Source organism: Triturus cristatus, chromosome 10 (genome assembly GCF_964204655.1).
Source record: "Triturus cristatus chromosome 10, aTriCri1.1, whole genome shotgun sequence".
In the NCBI taxonomy this organism is placed as follows: Eukaryota; Metazoa; Chordata; class Amphibia; order Caudata; family Salamandridae; genus Triturus; species Triturus cristatus.
Window position 1 is genome coordinate 810,135,889 of NC_140593.1, and position 24,217 is coordinate 810,160,105.

Below are 24,217 nucleotides of genomic sequence, written 5' to 3' on the forward strand. Positions count from 1 at the left end.
ATATCTTTCATTGCCAAAAGATGCCATATTTTTCCTCTCACAGCCTTTGGAGAGAATTGTGTTCCTTTTTAGGTCTTGCCAGACCCAGCATATGCGCTGGTCTGGCGAGATTTTAGTGAGGGCTCAAAAAAGTGCTACCACTGTAGCCTAGAGCTACAGTGCATGTGCGCGGGCGCGCGCGCCTCACTTTCACGGCCGCTTTGATGTTTGATCGCGATCACTTTCACGGCCGCTTTGATGTTCTCCGTGAGCCAGGTTTTTTTTCTCCTGTTTATTACTTCTATGTAGTAATGGTGGCACCCGTGCGCTGCCATTACTACAGAGAAGTAATAAACAGAAACTAGCATTGGCATAGCCAATAGGTCTCGCTTTTGGGACCTTATAAGTATTTAGTTATGCAACTGTTGCATGGCTAAACACTTATAAGGTCCCAAAAGCAAGACCTATTGGCTATGCCAATGCTTGTTTGAGCGCTGCTATAACCAGTTAAGTTGTTGTCATGGGGTGTTCATAAGGTTTCCTCTTGACTTATCTGATATAGATCCCCCTGAGGGTGCCCCAGCAGCACAACGAGAGACTGTGTGGGCAATGCAACACCTTCAGTTTCTTAATCCTGGCTGATAGACGCAACCAGAATAGCAGATCCTAGAACACGACTGTCATATGAATCAACTTTTTTTCAGCTTTACTCTCCTCCTCATCACAACTACAACACTTATTGGAGACACCTGGATAGAAATGCACATGCCTAAAGGGAGTCAGGGGTTGTATGACACCATATCTGAGTAGTTAATATCATCTACAATAATATCACATCCACTCTTTCTCTTACCACCACATCATAATGTACATATATAATTACTATTAACAGTTCTGTAGGACAGTAGGATCTGCTTCTTAACAGCCTCCCATACCCCCATCCACTGGTCACCTATTTGACCTTTTTAATTTGGGCAAGGAATCCATAATTAAACTGGGATTTAGGATATCCTGTACTTAGTTGTAACCACTACTTCTGCACCTGTATTCACTTGTAATCTCTTGTTGGGTATATGTTTTTGTGTTGTATTGTCCTCCCCTCCCTATTGCTCCACCTGCAGCGTTGGCGTCCGTGGAGGTGTGTTAGCAGCCCTATGATGAAGCATGACACAGTTTACTGTGTGTGAGGGCAGTTTTAAAACTTTTGGTTGTCGCCCTGACTCTGGGTCACGGCGATTCTGACATCAGAGTCCCTCTTCTTTGTGTGTTTATAACGTTGCTACTGTAGGTCGAAGAGGGCTCCTTTTCCTACTACCCCTTATTCTTTGTGTGTGTTTACCATCTAAAGAGTATCTTGCACCACACCTTCTTATACTGAATACAAATTAAGGTCCTAGCAGCTCTCCCTGTGTCATTCTCCACGTGGGTATCAGAATTTCTCTTGCTAAATCTTTTTTTTATTGTCTTATGAATGACAGCTTCTTACTTCACTGCCTCCCCCAACCATCAAGGATAAGAGGCCGTTATAGTGATTTCCTCTTCAGTAATTTCTTTATTCAGTAATTTATTGAATCAATAAAGTGCTTCCAAAGATGACACTTAAAATTGCACTCGATAGGTAAATAAGCATGAATACAACACAATGTGAAAAGCACAAATTGAGTTCTAGCTTTTTCAGAGGCCTTCTTCTCACTCGTGGCTACCCTGTTTCAATTTTTTATGCAATGCCCAATGCAATGACATAGCTGGCTATAGAAAGCATGTCACTGTCAGTCACGCCAAAATGATTCTGTCAGTTCCTAAAGGATTCAGTTTCAGTATTTGTAAACAGCTCCCTGAACTGCTAGCATCCCGCTTAGAAAATGCCCCATCCTCTCTTGCCAAAATGATTTTAACATTTTGGAAAATAGGGGGCTGAGGTGAAATGAGTTAGGGGCCCCTTTTACTAATGAACCAGTCCCAGATCTCCAGTGTGGGCTTAGTTGCTGGGTTCTGATATTGGTCACCATCCATGTCCTTTCTCCTTAGCCACATGCTGCATATCTGTGGTATGTGTGCCTCGAAGCTATGAGACCTTGGCTGAGGGGTAAATATCTCACTCATATAATATACAGATGCAGGCTGCTACGAAGGACTTGATTCGGTCGGGACGTGCAAAACAACACTTCCAAAAGGGACGCAGCAAATGCGACCTTGCCACCATACATTATGTTCCTATTGGTAAATGTTCCCATTGTCTTCGAAATTCAGGTAGATTAGATCTCGAGATCAACACTGGGACCGCCTTGTTTAAATAAAGGGGAGTTGGGACTATATTGAGGTTATCACTGACTATTTTACCCAACCACAAGAATTCCTTGTTTTTTGTCAATAACATTGCTCTGTTTCAATGACTCTGAAGGCTACTAAGTAATACTGGCCATATGAAAAGAAACAAATGATGGATGGAATGCTGAACAATGCAAACATTCACCACCAGGAACAAAGATCTGGGGTTAATCCATTGTTCGTTTGCTCGCCACGCCACCCCAGTTTGGACCCATCCATATGCAAATCAGTCTTGACCCTGTTCCTCCTGGGAACAGTCCAGCCCTAACTGCCAAGCCAGGTTCTCCCTGGACTGGAAACAAGCATCCTGGGACGGATTTCGAGGCATCACCCCTCATCAGCCAGGCTAGCTTGAATCCAGTGGCACAGTGAGCATGGGACCCACGTCTGGGCATACCCTTCCCACTTAGGGCGACAAAAAGAACATTGATTGTTCTTTTTCATTTCTCCCCCCCCAAGTGGGACGGGTATGCCCGACGTGGGTCCCGTGCTCTCCATGCCACTGAAGTCAAGCTAGCCTGGCTGATGAGGAGTGATGCCCTGAAACCGGTCCCAGGATGCTTGTTTCCGGTCCAGGGAGGACCTGGCCTGGCTTTGGGCTGGATTGTTCCCGTAGGAAGCAGGGTCAACTGATTTGCATATGGCAGGGTTTAAACTGGAATGGCATGGGGAGCAAAAAGAATTATGGATTTTGGCCCAGATGTCTGTACTGAGGTGAATGTTTGACATTGATCAGCATTCTGTCCAACAATTGTTCTTTTTGTAATACTGGCCCTAGGCATAAGAATATTTTGGGGTAATATGGACTCCCTCGTAATTGATATACTGGACTGACCATTTATAAAGGAGTTTCTCCATAGTCCTCTTAATTTGATTACATTTAAGGATCTATTTAAGATTATCGATTTGCTCTAATTAATTTGAACAAGATGACTGGTTAGTAGACCAGCTTCTTCCAGCCATCGACTCAGTCCCCTAAATATCTGCCACAATACAATTTCGTGGGGGGGGGGGGCTAATTCTTCCAGCGATAGTCAGAGTGGAGATGCAGGGGCTCAAGAAGAGGTGAAAACAACAAAGCCTCGTTAGCAAGTAAATGGTCTTTTAAAGACCTGTGAAGTGCTCGTGTGTGGCTGTGTGGGCCCGGGAAGCTGTCTCAGCCCGGGCTGCCACACACGACGGGGGGGGGTGGGGGGGGGGGTTGAAGCCCTTTCAGCCCAATGGGCGTTGCACGCCTGGGCCTACCCATTGAGCTTTAGAAGCTCACGACCTCTAGGATCGCTCCCTTCCTCCTGCGAATGTTTATGGAAAGTCGCAAATCGGGCTCTCTGCCCAGAGATCAAATTTTGGTTGGTATAGTGGTCATAGATAAAAAAGAGCAAACCTCCTGAGGACTGCGCCTCATATAGGCCTATCTTGTTGTTAAACGTGGAGGTTAACATTTTAGCAAAACAATTTGCTTCCCAGCTGGTTCGAGTAGTCAAGACATTGAGCCATCCGGATCAATTTGGATATATGCCTGGGCGAAGCACCTCTCTTAATCTGCTTTGACTACATGGCATCCTGGGTTGTGTAGCTGAGATACGTGAAGATGCCCTAATGTTCTCGCTTGACCCATTTATGGCCTTCGATACGGTCGAATGGCCATTCATGTTTGAAGTCCAGGCTAGGCTGGGCTTTGGTCCGAGATTCATATCATGGATACAGCTCCGCTACGCTGAGCCACTGGCTCAGGTCTTGAAGCCACTGGTGGCCTGAATTCGGTGTGACCCCTGAGTTGAGGACTGAGGTGGGCAGAGGATTGGGAAGACAGGATCTCCCTCTATGCAGATGACACTCTACACTTCATATCCTGTCTTCACACTTGATAGAATCCTGCACATATTCACCTTGTTCCATCTATTTTCTGGCTAAACCATCAACTGGAATAAATCCATGATTTATCTTCTTCGCAGATGTGCGCCACGCCTCCCCAAGGACTGTGCGGCTCGCATTATCGAAGAGGAGTTTTGCTACCTAGGGCTATGTCAGACGACACAGACGTCTTCTATACTCGCAACCTGGAGCCTCCACTTGTGCACCTGAGAAGGGATGTCCAACAATGGAGAACCCTGTCCATGTTGCTTCTCTGGAAAGCCACCCTATTTAAAGTGATGGCATTACCCCGCTTTCTCTAGGCACTTCAGAACACACCGTACACAGACCCAGCATCCTATTTCCAGGCAATTGAAAGCACAATCCATACACTGCTCTAGGATGGGGGCCCTGCACGAATAGCCACAAAAAAGCCTGATGAGGGCTGGTACGACGGTGGCATAGCCCTGCCTGACATACAAACTACTATTGGGCAGCGCAACTCATTGCCATTGCCCACTGGGTCGATCTCCCTGAAGAGGAGCAAGTCTGTTGCATGGACAGGCAGGCTATGCAACCTGGAGGCTACCTCAGGGCTATTTTTGGGGAATCACTGACAGAATTTCGAAGGTCAGAATATTGACCTACAGAACTATCGACACAAGAATATCGAAGTCAAGAATATCGACATCCTATCTACGTTATGGTAAGTACAAAAATATCGGCAAAAAAATATTGATGTCAAAAATTAAGGGATCTATTAGGATGGCGGGCGGATGGCCGCTGCCAGTCCGGCCCAGCGGTAGCAACCGCCGGACCGGCGGCGGACATCCGCCCGCGATCGCAACTCTGAAAACCGCCAGTCCCATTAGCATGGCGGTGATGACCGCTGCGGTGGCAATTTCTGCCCGCCACTTTTCCGCCGGTACCAGTCCGCACGCATGCCTTGCAGGTGGAACTGGACCGCTATAATGATGACGGTGCAGGGCCAGGCACCACCGGCGTGATTATGATGCCGGCGGTAGCCAGCCTTTCCGCAGCGGTGGAACCGCCATGGAAAGGCATGCGGAGAATGTCTCCGGGGACCCATTGCAGGCCCCCAATGTGTTGGGGGTGTGTGGGTGCACTGGTGTCCCTGTACCAGGTGGCAGGCACTGTGCAGTGCCTGCTACGCAGTGCAGTGACATGCATGACATGCTCCTTTTCACACCCCGCGGCGGTGCTGCTGGCAGCAGCAACCGCCGCAATGTTAATCGCCAGAATCCGACCGCCGCGGTCGGATTTCGACTGCGGAGCATCCTAATTCGACCGGCGGTTATACCGCGGTCCTTGCGGGCGGTCTTTTCGCACTACCATGGCGGTTGGGGAGATTTTCCGACCGCCATCCTAATAGACCCCTATGTTGTTAAAAATATAGTTTTTTATTTACGTTAAAAAAATAATGTAAAATAAAGTAAATAATAAATATAATTGAAATAAACATAGTTAAAAATATTTTAAAATGTTTAAAATTATAAGAAATATATATAATGTAAAAATAAATTAAACATATAGATACATTATATCATATATTTTTACATAATTATTTTAATAACTTATAAATTGTAAAAAAATCTTATAAATTATAAATACATCTATACACAAAACAATAATATAAATCAAAATTAAATAAATATATATAAGAAATTAAAAAAAATAAAAATATTTGTAATTTTTTAAAATTAATTATATACTACATTAACTAAAATAATACAAAAAATATTAGATAGCGGAGGGAATACAATTACTATTCCACCTCTAAACAGTGCAACAGTAGGGAAAGTGTTGGATAGAGTAGGGGTAAAAATTAGTATTCCCACTGCAGTAATTGCAACAGTAGGGAAAGTGTTGGATAGCGTAAGAATAAACATTACTATTCCAACTCCAAACAGTGGAACAGTAGGTAAAGTGTTGGATAGCGTAGGGGTAAAAATTACTATTCCCACTCCAGGGAATGCAACAGTAGGGAAAGTGTTGGATAGCGTAGGGGTAAAATTTACTATTCCCACCCCATTGAGTGCAACAGTAGGGAAAGTGTTGAATAGTGTAGGGGGTTAAAATTACTATGCCAACTCCAGTGAGTGTAACAGTGTGGAAAATATAGGATAGCGTAGGGGTTAAATTAACATACTTATTAATTAAATAATTTTGTAAAATAAATAACATATTAATAATTAATTAACACAGAGGTGCCGATTCCGATCCTGTAAAACCCGGGTACAAATGGTCGTACGGAGCGTTTTCTCCGTACGACTCGTATCCGGGAATTCCACCGTACAAACCAGCAAGTACGATTCGTACAGAAATACCATTTCCGTACGAATCGTAAAAAACACCGTACGGCTAAAAAATACATACAATTCCGATCCTGGACAGCACGTACGCGACATCCGCACGGAGTCAGGCAGCGTTTTACGGACCAGCAAGTACGATTCGTACCTACAGCAGTCCGCACGGCTATATTTTTACGGGAGCCAAAAAGTGCCGGAAAAGCGAAGTACGCTGCGATGCACGAGGAAAAAGGGGCCCGCTACGCGACGAACACGCCATCACCCACATCGTACGTGTCATCATGTACGGTGCGTACCCCAACATTGCATATGTACGGCCCGTACCCCCCACCCCCGTATGTACGGCCCATACCCCCCACCCCCCGTATGTACGGACCGTACCCCCCACCCCCCCCATATGTACAGACCGTACCCCCCACCCCCGTATGTATGGCCCGTACCCCACCCGCGTATGTCTGCACCGTACCCCAGGCGTACCCCCCACCCACGTATGTCCGCACCATACCCCAGGCGTACCCCCACCCGCGTATGTCCGCACCGTACCCCAGGCGTGCCCCCACCCACGTATGTCCGCACCGTACCCCAGGTGTACCCCCACCCACGTATGTCCGCACCATACCCCAGGCGTACCCCCCACCTGCGTATGTCCGCACCGTACCCCAGGCATACCCCCCACCCGCGTATGTCCGCACCGTACCCCAGCGTACCCCAATCCTCGCGTATGTACAGTCTGTACATAAGCGAGGATTGGGTACGCCTGGGGTACGGTGCGGACATACACGGGTGGGGGGTACGGTCCGTACATACAGGGGGGTGGGGGGTACGGTACGGACGTACGCGGGAGGGCTGGGAGGCTGGGGGGACCGTACGACTCGTACCCCGGGCACAAGTGTACTCGGGGTATGGGTCGTACAAACTTCGCTCCGTACGGGGCCTTTTCCATGCGCTTGTGTTTTCGGACAGGCGGTACGGATCGTACTTGCGCGCTCGGACTTCAGTTTTACGAGTTGTAAGTAAACCTGTCCGGGGACGTCTCGTAGACTTTTCCCGAGGCGATTCGTATGTATTTTCCACGTACGAATCGTACTTCGCCGTTTGTACGGGACTTGTACGATTCATACGTAAAAAAATACGGATACGAGTCGTATGGGAAAAAAAAATCCAGGATCGTAATCGACCCCAGAATGTAATAATAAATACCAATAAAATTAAATTAATATTTACTTAATCAACATTAAATTACTTCCCACCCTATTCCCCCATAAACACACAACCCACTACACATAAAAAATAACACAATTAATGTAATTATAAATTAATAAAAATTAATTACCAATGACAAATTAACAAACAATGAAATTAATAATCAATACCAATAAAGAAAAATTAATAATTACTTAATTATAATAAACTAATTCCAACCCTATTCCCCTGTAAACCCACAACCCACTACACATAAAAAATAATAAAATTATTTCAATTATCAATTAATCAATTACTAAAAATTAATTACCAATTAATAATAAATTAACAATAAAGTAGTTAACAATAAATAAATAATATTAATCATCTATTATAATTAATATAATTATAAATTAATCAATTAATACAAATTAGTTACCAATTAATAATTAATTAACAATAAATTAACAATAACAATAAATAAATAATAATAAATTAATTATAATTAATTTAATGAGAAGGTAATCAATTAATAAAAATTAATTAACCAATAATAATTAACAATACATTAATAATCAATAATAAATAAAAAACATATTAATTAATTAATTATAATAAAATTACTTCCCAGCTTATTCCCCTATAAACCCACAACCCGCTCTGATACTAAAACGCAAAATTTACTTACAGTTTTTTACTAATTTCTAAACATTTAATACATATATTTAAAAATAATAAAAATACATTACAAAAAATGTTAAACATACATATAAAATACATACTAAAATACATAACACTAATATAAATATCGATATTATTAACAACAATATTTTTGCTAATGATATTACTTACTTCGATATTACTTACTTTGATATAACAAAAGACGATATTACTTACCTTAAGGTCGATATTCTGGTCACTGATATTCTTGACTTAAATATTCTGTCCCTACGATATTAAAAACTCGATATTAGTGTAGGTCGATATAAAAAAATCGATATTTTGACTGCGCACCATTTTGGGGACGCTCGTACCAATACCTTCCTGGGACACATTGCAGTTGAACTCATCTTCTGACACAAAACACTGAATGCTTTAGGCTAGCATGATAGGATTATGCAGGCAACACTCCTGTGGCACAACTAGGCACATTGAGATCACAACGTGGCTTTGACAAATGGGACCTGATTGGTCTATCCAGAAAGGGAGACCTGTGGACACAGACAGGGGTGATCTAGTTAGCAGAACTACAAAGCGAGTAACAATTGTTAGCCACTGAAACCTACTGCTAACTGCAAATACACCACGCATTGCAGAAGGCATTGCCTGGGGGAGGTGCTTCCCGAATCATCGCTTCTCGAGGACTGATTGTTGACAGACCATATGTCCGAAAAGGCAATCTCCCTTACTTACCGTAAATTGATTAATGACTCACCTGATACCCTAGCTCGGCAGCGGGAACAATGGGAGCCAGACCTCGGGGGCCTGGAGGATGATGAGTGACCCAAGGCTTTGCCATACCCACGGGAGGTGGCCATAAGATCCAGGTTCCAACTAGTGCAATGAAAAATTGTGCATAGATGCTACTATGCATGTACTATTATGGTGAAGTTGGGCAGAGCAACAACTGTATTGTGTCATAGGAATTGTGGCCAAGTAGGAATGTTTTTCTAGGTCATATGGAGTTGCCCGGCCAGTCAGCAGTACTGGGAGTCAGTGGTCACATGCCTGAATGGTGTTTGTGGGAGCGCAATGGTGGCCTCTGCAAAGTGGTTGCTCTTGAATGTCTTGCATGCAACTTACCTTCCCCAAATGGACCAGATGTAAATGACACTGGGGTTGATGGTAGCTAAGCACAATAATGCGTGGGCATGGAGCTCCAAATTGGCACTGCAACTGAATGATTGGAAGAAAGACATGGACTGGTTCATGCTAGCGGAGAGAGTAGTCTGTGAGGGCAGGGGCTGTCCAAAGAAATGGGCCATCATTTGGGGGAAATGAAAAAATAATCATTGGGGTGGGCTATGTGCCCCTGTTGAGAGTATCGATTTTGATGTTGTATATCAGGAATGCCCGGGCTCTGCTGCCGCCTCGTGAACTGTTTGGGGGTGGGTGGGGGAACTGGGGGCTTCAATGGGCTGAGGGGAGTTCGAATTTGTATGGCAGTGTTGTGATGCTGCCATGTATTATTTTTAGTGTCATTGTTTATTTGTTGGTTTTATCTGCAGTAAAAACATCTTTAAAAATAACTGTGAGACAGGGCCACCTTGTGGTGTGAGGTTCCGTGTGAGACGGAACGACACTTTTCGAGTGGTGTCGAATATGGATGAGTTTGATGTCTACGAACCGCAAATGACGAGTTTAGTGGGTGTACGCAGTTTCGCTACGCAACCACGTATGGTTCGTCTCATTTTTGAGTTTGTCCACCCGAACCCTCGGGTTCCATTTTAGATGCGGCATCCATTTTGTTTCTTGCCCTCAAGTAGCCAGCGAACGGACTTTGTCCGCTCTGTGACCCTGGGACTCCCAAGCTTACACGAGGGACACGTGTTTCTTTGAGGGTGACTTTTACGATAGGGGAAATGACACGGCGAAGGCAGATGGCCCCGCTCGAGGCTCATCTTGCCGTGCTAGTCTATTGTTTCAGTCATGCATGCATTGGACACGAGGTCTTTGATCCTGCTATCAAGTTTCCGTTATTACTCCCAACACTCTTTTCTAATCTGTTGTGCATCCTTGTTCTTTCTTTGCATCTGTTTTTGTCCCTTCTCTTAATGTGTTTACGGTCAGAATGGAATGTGTTTTACTCTGGGGAAGATATGTTTTTACAGTTGGGAACCGGCAATGCTGCTGTAATTATGTTCCGGCCTCCTGAAACATGAACACGACTCTTTTGAAGTTTATTGTGGGAACTGAGTTGTAACCTTTGTTTGCCATGCTGTGCAATGGCAAAAACGTGTATAAAAGGAGCGATCCACTTTTTCAATTTGAAGCAGTCTCCGAGAACCTACACGTTGTGTACTTCTTGTGATTTCTGTATCCCTGCAGTAAATAAACGCTGATCTTTGACGTCGCTGGAAGTGTCCCGTGTCTCTGTGTTTTGTACGCCAGAACAGGTAACCCACGAAGGTTTCAGGTGTTGTCCCCTGGCACCGCTGGGTCTTAGAATAACCCAGTCCTTCAGTTGGCGCCCAAGTTGGGCGACATCAGCGGTACCGGTCCAAAGCCCGACGATCGTGAGGAACTTCGTGTGAAATCTCCGAGGGAAGGTGCACCCCGCTTCATCGATCCAGTTGTCGAAATAAGTGGCCCGAAGTCTTTTCCCGCGAAGATCCCCGCCTCCTGACGGCTGCGACGAACTGATGCCCTGACTGTCGACCTGTTTTGGCGCCTGGCGTAGTCCTTTGTACGGCGAGACGATAGACGGGCCTTCCTGGTGACGCCATTGCTCTTTCAGTTAAGTATTTGTGGGTCACTCCCGGTGTTCCTTTGTTGTTTGCATGGTTCCATTGCATTTGTGGTTCTTAGTTGTTGGGTTTTATTTGACGATTGCAATTGCCAAAAACCGAGGGTCTTGCATTTTTTTGTGCGAGGACATCATAATTGGATAGCCCTTGAAGTTTGTAAACTCGGTTAGTGTGCACGATGCCTGGCCGTAGTACTTTGTTTGGTTTCCTTAAATGTTGCAGAACGGATTCCCGGCTGGAGGATTCATGCCCGATACCTCCAGTTGGAACTCCAATTTATGAGCTCTATAGCCGCCATGGCGTGGGTCCTATCGTATATAATGAATATTGGGTTCGCTACACTAATAATGATGGCGTTCTTAGTTGGCCATCACATGGTAGTTTCGAAACTGCCGTCTTAGATAATCTTGAAGCTAAACTGTTTAAAAAGAAGGCTAGGCCAGCCATGTTTGATTCCTTCCGGTTATGGCGCAAAGAGGCCAAGCAGAAAGAAATCAAACAGAGTAAGAAAAATAAGAGAGAAGGTGTCATTACGGTGATGCGAAATGCAGAACAGTATCAGCGAGACAAAGATGAGAAAGAGCAGGAAGTTAGTGCTCGACTTCATCATATGGCGGTGGATAAGTGTTATCCGGTGTTACCGTCTAATGCTGATAAGACGGGAGAGGAAGTGATAGAAGATTCGCTATTGTCTTATTTGTTGAAATCACCACCTCCTTATGCTCCAGATTCCGTAGGTCCTATGATTCTTCCTATTCCTCAACCTGCTGTTTTGGCGGCTGCTGGTCAGCCCGTCGTTCCTCCCGCTCTCCCGAATCCTCTTGTGCCGCAAATTGTTCATCCTCCTTTACCGGCTTTTCTTCCTACTGCCCCTTTACCAGTCCCTCCTCAGCCTGTCGTTCCCGCTACTCCTGGTGCCGTGTCCACTTCTACTGTCTCCACCCCTACTGTTGCTGCTTCTGTACCTCCTTCTTCTTCTCCTTCTGTTCGTAGCCGTCTCCTAAATGCTGTTGCTATTCTTTATTCTCCGCTTTTTGGGCCAATACTTGGATCGACTCTTTCTGATGTTGCCCAGAGGCGCAGTCAGATTCCTGATGGTAGGGAACGTGAGTCGTTGGTAAAAATGGCGCGTAAATGGATCCGCAATCCTGTTAAGTACACTTCGCGTATAGTGTTTGAAACATTTTCCCAGTTTAATGCGCCCACACAACGATTCGTGTTTGAGGAAATGTGTAAATCGTTGAAGGAAGAGTGGGATCATTATGTGGCCGATAATGTACCGTCTGAGGTTTCTGAGCTCCAGCATCAGTTTACAACTGGTGTGATTGTAGGTGATAAGGTTCGAGGTGCTCTAGAACGCCTGTTATCCTTTCGATGTACAGTGCAACCTCGAGCATTGTTTAAAGACGAGACTGAAGAGTGGATGGCAAAACCTGGTCAGTATCCTATGCGGGAAGTTCCCCCAGTGTGGATGCCAGGTGATCCTAATGCTAATCCTGCTGTCCCAGGACGTTTCCAGAGAGTTTGGATACACCTCCCTTGGAAGCGATCGGAAGTTTTGCAAGTGAAGCAAACTTTGCCCGATCCCCGTAAAAATCCTGCAGGTTATTATAAGGAGTTGTCCCAACTAGTGGATGCTACTGTTATGAATCTTGCCGATATTGACATGTTGTTTGGCAATGTAGTGCCTCAGCCGATTTGGGCGAAAATTCGTCATGAGAATCACGCGGCTGAGTTAGGCGGTGACTGGGCTGCCCTTGCGGCGGCAGACGCCCAGCAAGTTGGTGGGGCTAAACCCGAACAGCTTATTGTGGATTTGCCCCAGAGGATAATTACTCTTATGAAAACACTTATGCCAGCAATACGCGTTAATTGGGACAAGTTGTCCGCGTGCAAACAAAAGAGGGATGAGAGTGTCTCCGACTTCTTTACGAGATTCGAGGAGGCGTTTGTTGATCAAAGTGGTCAGGACATGAGTTCGGAAGGTGGTCAGCGGTTGTTCGTTGATAAATTTGTATCGAACTTGTTGCCCGAACTCAGCAACAAGTTGAAGAATTCTGAGAGTTCATGGGCTGTTTCTACCACTGCTCAGATATTGGCCACGGCCCAATACTACGAAAACAGAGAGAAGGAAGAAAGCGAACGCGCAGATAAGAAAACGAAGGATCTTAAAACTAAGGTCTTATTGCAGCAAGCGTATCCTCCGCGCTCGAATTACAATGACTCGCAACAGTCAAATCGATCACAATCGCAGTTTTCTAGATCGCAGGTGCGTAATGACTCTTCCGCACCCCGTTTCGTGTTGGGGTATAATCAATGTGCATATTGTCGGGGTGAGGGCCATTTGAAGTTTAATTGTCCAGTTTTACGTGACAGGAACAATGGTGTTCCGGCTCGAGGAGGTCGTAGTGGTCCTCAACAAGTCTCACGTGGTAGAGGTCGCGGTGTTACTCAGAATCAGGCCGAGCGTCTTGCCACTTCCTCAGACTCGCGGAATTGTTTCGATCGACGTGATCTCCCGTCTAGTAGATCTGCACAGTATCATGTGGACGACTATTATGTCGAGCATGATGTTGATGCAGACGGTATCTACTAGGACAGCCATAGACAGAGGAAGGGAGAAGTATCAGTTCCGGTTGATCAGAGAGGGCCTTATGTCGCAGTTGCCACATTGGGCGTCGTTGAGCCTTTTCTGTTGGACACTGGTGCAGCGAAAAGTTCCATCATGCATTCGAAACTCCCTGGCGCGCCTTTGTCTGGCTTAACGAATGTTTCCGTTGGATTCTCTGGCGCCCCCGTTAGCAATCCAGTTTCTAGCCCCTTGCCCCTTACGATTGGGGCTCATGAGTTAGAAGCTCCTTTGATTTTGACTACTGGTTGTGGTGAGAATCTTTTGGGTTTGGATTTGTTGAAACGGTTACATGCGACTTTGTACTGCTCTCCTACGGGAGTGGAGCTTACATTGGGTCAGAGGGTGATCTCCCCTATGTATCTGTCGATCGATAAGCTCCCACCGGAGTTAAGTTCTCTTCCGGTTTCTTTGTGGGCGACAGGTCCCAATGATGTGGGCCTGCTGGATATACCATCTTATGTTGTTCAATTGAAATTCAATGCGCGATTACCGCGCATACCCCAGTATCGTATCTCCCTTGATGGTGAACGGGCACTATTAGCGATCATTTACGATTTGATCGATAAAGATGTTATTGAGGAAACACGAGGTAACATGTGTAATAGTCCTGTGTTGCCTATTTTGAAGCGAACTGATCCCTCCAAGCCTCCTGTGTACCGTCTAGTTATTGACTTACGGGAGGTAAATAAAATTGTTGTCCCGCAGTTTCCTGTGGTGCCCGACATTACAGCTTTACTGACTCTGATTCCAGCCTCTGCATCATGGTTCTCGGTAATCGATCTGAAGAATGCGTTCTTCAGCATTCCGATTGCTGAGGAAAGTCGAGATTTGTTCGGTTTCTCATTAGGTGGTCGTAGCTTCCGGTTCAAACGTGCACCTCAGGGCTACTGTGAGAGCCCATCGATCTACAGCCAAGCTCTTAAGAGTCAACTTGATGCATTTGTGCTGCCCACTGGTGCGGTCTTGATTCAGTACGTTGACGATCTGTTTGTAGCTGCAGACACTGAACAAATTTGCAAGACTGCTACTGTGTCACTGTTACAGCATCTATGTGACTTACATCACAAAGTGTCACCTTCTAAATTGCAATATTGTTGTCAAGAAGTAACCTATCTAGGTCACTTATTGTCAAAGGCGGGAAGAAGGTTGACCCCTGAAAGAATCGCAGCAATTGCTCGAATGACTGTGCCGACAACTCAGAGAGATGTGCGTGCCTTTCTGGGTATCACGTCATACTGCAGACAGTGGATTCCGAATTTTTCACTGTTAGCGAAGCCATTGATAGCTCTCACGTGCAAGGACGTTTCGACTCCTTTGCCATGGACGGATGAATGTCAAAAAAGTTTTTTTGAACTACGTGATGCGTTGTGTTCGGCTCCTGTGTTAGGCACTCCTGACTACTGTAAGCCATTTACGCTATACGTCCACGAGAGGGAAGGTTGTGCGTTGAGTGTTTTAACGCAACAATTTGGTGGCAAGCAGCGCCCGTGTGCATATTTTTCCTCGACCTTAGACCCGGTAGCTAGAGCGTTGCCGAGTTGCTTGAGGGTGACGGTGGCAGCTGCGGCGTCTATTCGACAATCTGCGGGTCTTGTCATGGATAATATGCTCATAGTGATGGTTCCGCATGCAGTTGACACTCTTTTGAATCGTACAAAAACTCAACATCTGACGAGTGCAAGGTTGTCTGGGTATGAGCTGACCCTTTTGGCAAGTCATATACAGATCAAGCGTTGTAATGTACTGAATCCGGCGACATTGTTGCCGACTAATATGGAATCAGATGATGTACCACCACATGATTGTTATCTACGAACTGAGGAAGAAACAAAGGGTCGTGTGGACCTGAAAAACACTCCATTGACAGATCCCGATGGTACTTTGTATGTTGATGGTTCTTGTTTTAAATTGCCGAATGGCGATGTGACGACTGCGTATGCTGTAGTGACGTTGAGCACGGTTGTGGAAACTGCGAGATTGAATCAGAATTCAGCACAAGCGGCAGAGTTGATTGCATTGACAAGGGCATGTGTTTTGTCTGAGGGAAAGCGAGTGAATGTGTTTACCGACAGTCAGTACGCATTCGGCGTTGCGCACAGTTTTGGAAGACTGTGGAGTGAAAGAGGATTTATGACATCGCATGGTACGAAGATCCAACACGGGCAGCTTGTGAATGATCTTTTGGATGCACTTACATTGCCTAGACAGGTGGCGATTGTTAAATGTAGTGCATATCGGAAAGTGACGGATGATGTTGGTCGTGGTAATGCATTTGCGGATGAGATTGCTAAGGAAACGGCTAAGAATCTTACAACCCGAATGTATATGACAAGTTCAGCGAGATGGCCGACGGAAACTGGTATGTGTGAAGACACTGTTGAAAGTGTGAAGGCAATTCAGAATGAGGCCACTGAATCTGAAAAGACCAAGTGGAAAGAAAGTACGGGAAAGTTGGATATGCATGGATGTTGGGTCGACTTGACAGAACGTCAGAGGTGGATGTTACCAGATGCGTACGTATTAGCTGTCGTGACGATGGCTCATGGGTTGTCACATATTAGTGCAAAAGGTATATGTAAGTTCTTGTCTCCTGTATGGAAGAATGAGGGTATTACTAAGTGTGCTGAGAGAGTGGTTAAGAATTGAATGAGATGTCTGATGCATAATCCTGGCAAGGGCACCCCCACTCCACCTGGCCATTTTGCTCCCCCTGTTTGTCCCTTTGAGGTGATCCAGTTGGACTTTATCCATATGGAGAGATGCAATAACCTGAAGTATGTTTTAGTTGTGGTTTGTGCGTTCTCCAGATGGATCGAGGCCTATCCTCTTAAGGATAACACTGCCCTGTCCACAGCGAAAATTCTGCTGAAGGAATACTTTCCTCGGTATGGAATGCCACGGATTGTGTGGTCGGATAATGGAAGTGAGTTTGTGGGAAGTGTGATGCAGAGTGTGTGTAAGGGCCTTGGAATTCGTCAGAAATTCCATAGCGCTAATCATCCTCAGGCAGCGGGTTTAGTTGAAGGGTACAATGGTACCCTGAAGCTGAAACTTGCAAAGATACAAGCTACGACTGGTCTATCATGGCCTGATGCCTTGCCTCTGGCTCTCCTATCAACCAGAGCGACTGTACACTCTCGAGTAGGGCTTAGCCCATATGAGATTGTGTTCGGCCGCCCTGCGAACATTTGGGGAGTCCCGAGACCTAAGGCCTTTGATAGTCTTGAGTATCCAATGCTAATTGATTATCTTCATGATTTGACCACTAAACTGAGGTTAATTCACCAACAGGTCTTTGAAGCTCTACCGGCGCAGACAGAGGGTCCTGGGCATCAGCTCCGGCCAGGCGATTGGGTCGTTACCAGAAATTTTGGTCGAAAACGTAACTTGGAGCCAAGATTCGTGGGACCCTTTCAAGTCTTGTTAACAACGAGGACTGCGGTTCGATTGGAAGGCAGGAAGAACTGGGTTCACGCCGGCCACACGAAAAAAGTACCGATCCCCTCACCAACAGACGGTTGGGTGAGAACTGGGATTGCGGCAATGGAAACTGAGACCCCTTTAAGCTTTGTGCCGTTTAGTGATGCTCAACCTGTAGGAGACGATTTGTCGCTGCCAAGCACACTTGTGGAGTCATCAGTAGCAGAGAACCCAAGGTCTGAATCGTCGTCCACTTCATCGAACACTGTTGCGCCAGCTGAACAATTGTTTGTAGAGCAGACTCGACCTGGAAGAAGTCGATACTTTCTTCGTACACGTAGCAAAGACTAATAAAAATTAGTTTTATAATATATATATTTTTTTTTCCCCTTTTCTAGTGCTATGAACATTATGGACAATTACATCCTTTCTTTTTGAATTTTTATGTGCTTTTCACTGCTAAGAGATTTGTATTAAAACTGAACGTTTTGAGAAAACCCTACCATCCGGGTTACCGTAGGGCCGTGCGGGTACTCCTTTCTGTTTAGCAGGTTTCTGACACTAGGTCGGTTACTTTTGTCGATTCCTGGGAACTCCTGGGACTTGATAATCGCTACTCAGAACGAAGTGCGTCAAGTACGTCACGGACGGTTTGTAGAGGATGGCATTCTCTAAGCTGTTGGAAGTAGAAAGGATGTCGGCGCAGAGATCAGAATTGCATAAGATTGTACGAACAAAATGTTTCCTGTTTCAGGTATTCCTACTGTTTCTGACTGTGTCTATGTTATTGGTGGGCGGAGTGTATTCTGGAATACAGTTGTTATTACCTTCTATTACACCTACTCTTTCTCCCAAACTAAGCTCCATCACCACTGTTTCCCCACATTCTTTTCATCCCTTGCCTCAACACGAACAGGTTAGACGTGCGGAATTCATGAATAACTCCTTCGTTCAACTCCTACATCAGCATCAGTTGGTGATGAATACTACCAACTGTTGGGTGTGTGGGTTAATGCCACATACCATGGTTAGGGTATTCCGTATCTGGTCCTTCCCTACAGTTCCCAGGGTTCAGCTCGAGCATTCCAAACTATGTTTCGTAGTGCACTAGATTCCTACCCCAGTCGAGAGCCACGCTCTGTCAACTTTGGTCCTGGTCCGTACCACAAGCCTTTGGCGATAGCGATTGCGGATTTAGATAGAGATGTTTTTGATGCATCGCTTATCCCAGAGGAAGAGGTGCAAGCCTATAAGGATCTGAGTGAGGCCGAGTATAGTATGTCAGTGGGTGATAGACACCTCAAGAGTTCGTCCCCAATATGGATTGTACCACACCTCTGTAATTTCTGCTTGAAAGGTTTGGGTCGAAATCCGAGAGCACAACTTGGGAACAGTGCTTGTACTGACACGTATGTCCTACCGATGCTCTCTTCCCCTGTTTTTCTGACTGCTAAGGGCACTTATTTCGTATGTTATGAACGCACATATACATGGTTACCCCGTGATTTTTCGGGTACCTGTTATATTGCGAATCTTTTACCACCGACTTTTACAGTTGCCTCAGACTATCACAAGACTAGAGTTGTGAGAGGCGTTATTAGCAAAGAGGATACTGCCGGTCAAGAAGCAGGAGATTTCTTTAAGGGTTTCTTGCCGTTTTGGGGACCTATGGTTAATAGTAGGAACCTAAGACAGTTGACCCGTGTAGTCGAGTCGACTGCTAATATTACTGCGAGTGCTCTTGGTAATTTAACAGCTGAACTTCAGGCGGATAGACTCATGACGTTGCAGAACCGGATGGTTCTAGATGTTGTTCTCGCAGATAGAGGTGGTGTGTGCAAAGTTATCCATTCGAGTTGTTGCATTTTCATTCCTGACAATGCTCCAACTGTCTACCAAGCCATCTCAAAGTTGCACAAGATTTCCGAGTCCATACACGTGGACGAAGGTAATTGGACACTTCTAGGATGGTTTTGGGGTTTGATATCAACTTGGGGTTGGAAGATTCTGATGATCGTAGGGGTTGTTGTAACATTTCTATTCACGTGTTGTCTTTGTGTACATTGTGGTCCTGCCTTATGTGGTCTTTGTGCTGCAACGTGTATAAGACGGCCATCTGTTACCAAGGAGACGTTGATGGATAGAATGATGTTCCAGCAGCAGCTGAACGATCTGATGAATATTGAAATCGATTCCGATCTTGACTAGTGCTTGCCTACATGAGGGCAAAAGGAGCGTCTGAGGTTCCGTGTGAGACGGAACGACACTTTTCGAGTGGTGTCGAATATGGATGAGTTTGATGTCTATGAACCGCAAATGACGAGTTTAGTGGGTGTACGCAGTTTCGCTACACAACCACGTATGGTTCGTCTCATTTTTGGGTTTGTCCACCCGAACCCTCGGGTTCCATTTTAGATGCGGCATCCATTTTGTTTCTTGCCCTCAAGTAGCCAGCGAACGGACTTTGTCCGCTCTGTGACCCTGGGACTCCCAAGCTTACACGAGGGACACGTGTTTCTTTGAGGGTGACTTTTACGATAGGGGAAATGACACGGCGAAGGCAGATGGCCCCGCTCGAGGCTCATCTTGCCGTGCTAGTCTATTGTTTCAGTCATGCATGCATTGGACACGAGGTTTTTGATCCTGCTATCAAGTTTCCGTTATTACTCCCAACACTCTTTTCTAATCTGTTGTGCATCCTTGTTCTTTCTTTGCATCTGTTTTTGTCCCTTCTCTTAATGTGTTTACGGTCAGAATGGAATGTGTTTTACTGTGGGGAAGATATGTTTTTACAGTTGGGAACCGGCAATGCTGCTGTAATTATGTTCCGGCCTCCTGAAACATGAACACGACTCTTTTGAAGTTTATTGTGGGAACTGAGTTGTAACCTTTGTTTGCCATGCTGTGCAATGGCAAAAACGTGTATAAAAGGAGCGATCCACTTTTTCAATTTGAAGCAGTCTCCGAGAACCTACACGTTGTGTACTTCTTGTGATTTCTGTATCCCTGCAGTAAATAAACGCTGATCTTTGACGTCGCTGGAAGTGTCCCGTGTCTCTGTGTTTTGTACGCCAGAACAGGTAACCCACGAAGGTTTCAGGTGTTGTCCCCTGGCACCGCTGGGTCTTAGAATAACCCAGTCCTTCAGGTGAACTGTCACAAGCAAGTGTTAAGCACTAAGTGCCGGTGCCGAGCACTGGCAAACACCGGCACAAATTGAGCACTAACTAAAATTAGCACTATCCCTTTCCCTATCCATAAACCTAAAGCTAAGCAAAGACTCTAATCTAACCACAAAACCTCCTAAAATACACTAGCAATAACCACTACTCCTAACCTAACAGTACCATTTACTCCAACACTTGCATTTGTACTTGCCTCATTTGAAGTAGTGGCCTTCTCAGAGGTGGTGATTTTGTTGTAGTGGTATACACAGATAGTGAATTCTTAGTATTGGGAGTACACCAGCACCTCTCTCTGTGCTTCCTCTCAAATCTGCTCATATTTTAAAGTTGTAATCATTGTTATTAATTCTGTAGTGAGTGACTTCACCAAAGAATTTCCCTTGTGTATGCCCTTCTTTCGCGGATGAGTCAAATGAAGCCCATGCATCCTGTTAGAAAATTAAAGTTGTCAAAAAAAAGTTGCACTTTTGAGGAATTAATCGATGGCCTTGGAAATCCCAGATTTACACTGCATCCACATGGGAAAACCTTTGTAAACTGACTTTCTCATGTGTGGTTTTAGCAGTAAATTCACTGGAAGAATTTCCAAAGATCTTTTGAGGGGAGTAGTGAAGGATCATCACATTCTTTGTATGGAGAAGTTGAGTACAATGTATTAAATGTCATTTGGCCTCACTTAGATCCCCCTTTTCTTTGAACCCTGTGTTTCTCCAGGCCTGCCACTCCACAGCGCCCTCTGCCAGACCATCTGCCTGGTGCTCCCCGAGGGTCTCCTGCAAGGCAGTGGACACCCTTCCTACATCCCACTGCTGGAGCATTTGGCTAGCCGGGATTTTGTGCTGACCGGGGCACGGCTCACTAGACTGGACCAGCCACAGGCCCACCTTATTGCCGAGCTATTGAGCCCTGTTGATTCCTTTTCAGCCACGGTAAGGTTCATTGTTCGAGGTGTATTTCTAAATGTATTAAATTAATGACATTTATGAAATAGTTCTCCATGCACATATCTGCCCAAAACTGGTTTGATGGCTGTGCTTTGCAAAATGGCATGAGAACTGGCGGGGTTAATACCTAGACATAGCCCTTGGATGAGGCTGACATGTTGGTGCTTTTCCACATAGAGAACGTTCTGTAACCACCTGTTTTAAGCATAGAGTTTCTGTATGTATAAATAGAAATGTTGTGCTTTGGTACCTGGAGAGAGCACTTTATTGCCAAGATAATGGTCACCTTGAAAATAAAAGTGTTATGCAGGTCTTTTCTGGATTTGAATTTACCATGGATTGAGAAAGAAATGCGATACATCCAATCAGTTCCAATATTTCTTCATTTATCACCATGTTTTCAGTTCCCATGTTGGTGACTAAAGAATGGTCACCTTAATGTAATCAATGTCCAAAGAATCAAGTGGTTTGTATACAAGTTTAACACTTGGGTTTGAAAGCTGTGTACATAAAAAAATCGACCTCTAAACTCAGTGTGTTTCATGAAGTTGCAGAAGGGATAGACCATGGCAGATTTCCTGGATAACATGGACTATAAATAATGTATATTTAGATTCATTGTATGTAAATATTTCTAATGTTGATACCCTGTGTTCAACTCCCCATGATCTATGACATCCTTGGTGCTTATGGCACCCTTCTCACTCTAACTCATTACAGACACTGTCTCCAGCCCCAAACTTTTCACCTACAAATTACGGATTTCAGATAATAGTCTAATTAGTTCAGTGAATGCAGCACAAGTCTACAATATTCAGAATGTATTAGGTTATCACATAAATGTCCAAGACTAGAAACAGAGTCTGTAATGACCTGGAGGGAGGTGGTCACTCTATTGCTGCTACTCATTGTGTTAGCCACAATAGAAGTAAAGGCTAGGTGGACCCGCTGGGATTTGAACCTGCCAGCCACAAAATGGACAGACTTCTGCAAAGACACTTATGGATCCTCTCCAGCTCTGTATGTCTGGGGAGTCAGCCATGCAATAGCAACCCTTTCCAAATTAGGGTAACTGCTCCTCACCATAAGAGTTTGTGCACTGTTTGATAAGACTTCCTTTGAAAACTCAGGATATCATTTCACCCACCTCCGAAGCCGCAGTTAAGAATGACACCTGTTTAGACAAGTTACTCAACCTCGAATCACCCTTCATGCACACTCTGTCTTTGCACAAATACTTCTAACTCAAATCTTAGAGGGCAGATGGTCCTCTGGGTTCACCTTTCATGTTAGCCAAGACCTCATGTAGCGGAGTTACTCCTCAAGGTACATGTATTATGTAAACTCAGCCTTATGATAGCAGAGCTACCTATCTTCTGGTACCAGCTGTACGTTGTAATAAAAGCAATGTCTTATGGGTATCACTGCCACAGACCCCTTTAGTTACTTAGGGAAACTCCTTGCCAAGTGCCAAACTGATCTTGAATATTTTTCTTCAACAATGATGCCTCACCATCTGTACATGGTGTCAGCCTTGAAGTTGTGTCACCTCACCAGTGACACACGTACTGGTGAGATCAGTTTCTTTTTTCCACATCACACACAGATGCAGGGTCCAGAGCCACCTGGAAAATTCCTCTGATTTTTTAGTTTCCATTTTTGTTCGTTGATGGTGAAGAGGGCAATCTACTTCCACCTATGTATTTGAATAAAGTTTTGCTGGCCGAGCTTAAAAACGGTAGTGCCCGAGACACCTCTTCGGAGGTGGAAATCCTTCAGTGGAAGCTCACTTTGCAGCCACGCAAGCACACAATAGGCATTCATTTACAAAGCTGTGGAGACACCGGCAATCCGACTAATTCTTTTTTGTATAAGTCTACTCTTCATGGAAATTCTGTCTGGCAAGTGAGTTTGGATGAAATACTATCTTTTGATGAGGCCTTAAGGTGGCCCCAGACAAGTCCAAGGCCACACTGTGTTCAAAATCTGTTTCTAGAAAGTAGAAACCGGCTCCATATGAATGTTGGTATCTCTCTGGGCAAGCAGCACCAAATAACCTCATTATGTATGCCTCATTATGCAATATAGAGCAAGGTGGTATCTTCTACTGGCTTACAGACAAATTCGAGGTGGCTGGAAGCACTTGGCAAAAACGTTTTTGCTTCAGGGAATTTAGTCAGGAATTCCTCAAATGTCATCAGTTTGCCAGAACAAACATGTAAATCCTTCTCGGAGTTACTGCAAGATGGTATGAACACCCCAAAACAAATAACTTGGTCAGAGTTGGATATATGGACAGATTTATGTTCAGTGGGTCAGGTATGGTGCTGCATCACCATACTTGAATGATACTAAAGGGTTCTCTAGGGACGGCAAAGTCTAAGTGCTGGAATTTAATGGTCACTGATCTTTGGTGGAAAATACTGATACTTCTTTAGAGAAGTTAAACTTTGATAGAGTTGTTGGCCTTGCCTCTTCTTCAAAGCGGCTTCATGCTATTAGTAGACATGTAGGTGCTACAATCACCAATTTCCCCTCTTATAGAAGCAGCAACAGTCTCAGCAGCAGCCTTGAGACACCCGTGAGACCGATTTAATGATATATTGGAGAACAACATCCATCTTACACCAACTCTGATTCAATCTTTGAACAGGTACTTACTCCAGATTAGCTTCTTCAAATGAGAACCAATTTACCCATTGTGATCACACAGACACCTCTTAAAGTTTGAGACCCCATCTAAAGTATCTGGTTGCACAAAGTAAACTGCTGCCATATCAATCCTCTGAAGTTATGAGCAGTCAGATAAATACCTATTTTCCTCACCTGCAGGGCAAGCAAGATGACCATCATGTTTTTTTATTAAAAGTAGATGATTGTGGTGACAAACAACTAT

General features: G+C 44.9%; 1 protein-coding gene across 1 annotated transcript in view; it reads left to right on the plus strand.

Moving 5' to 3' along the window:
- DNAAF8 (dynein axonemal assembly factor 8) overlaps positions 1–24,217 on the plus strand; it is an 816,395-nt gene that overhangs the window by 621,697 nt on the left and 170,481 nt on the right. The window contains exon 28 of the mRNA XM_085628378.1: positions 21,092–21,306. Coding sequence (XP_085484504.1) covers positions 21,092–21,306 — 215 coding nt within the window. The remainder of the gene's footprint in view (positions 1–21,091; positions 21,307–24,217) is intronic.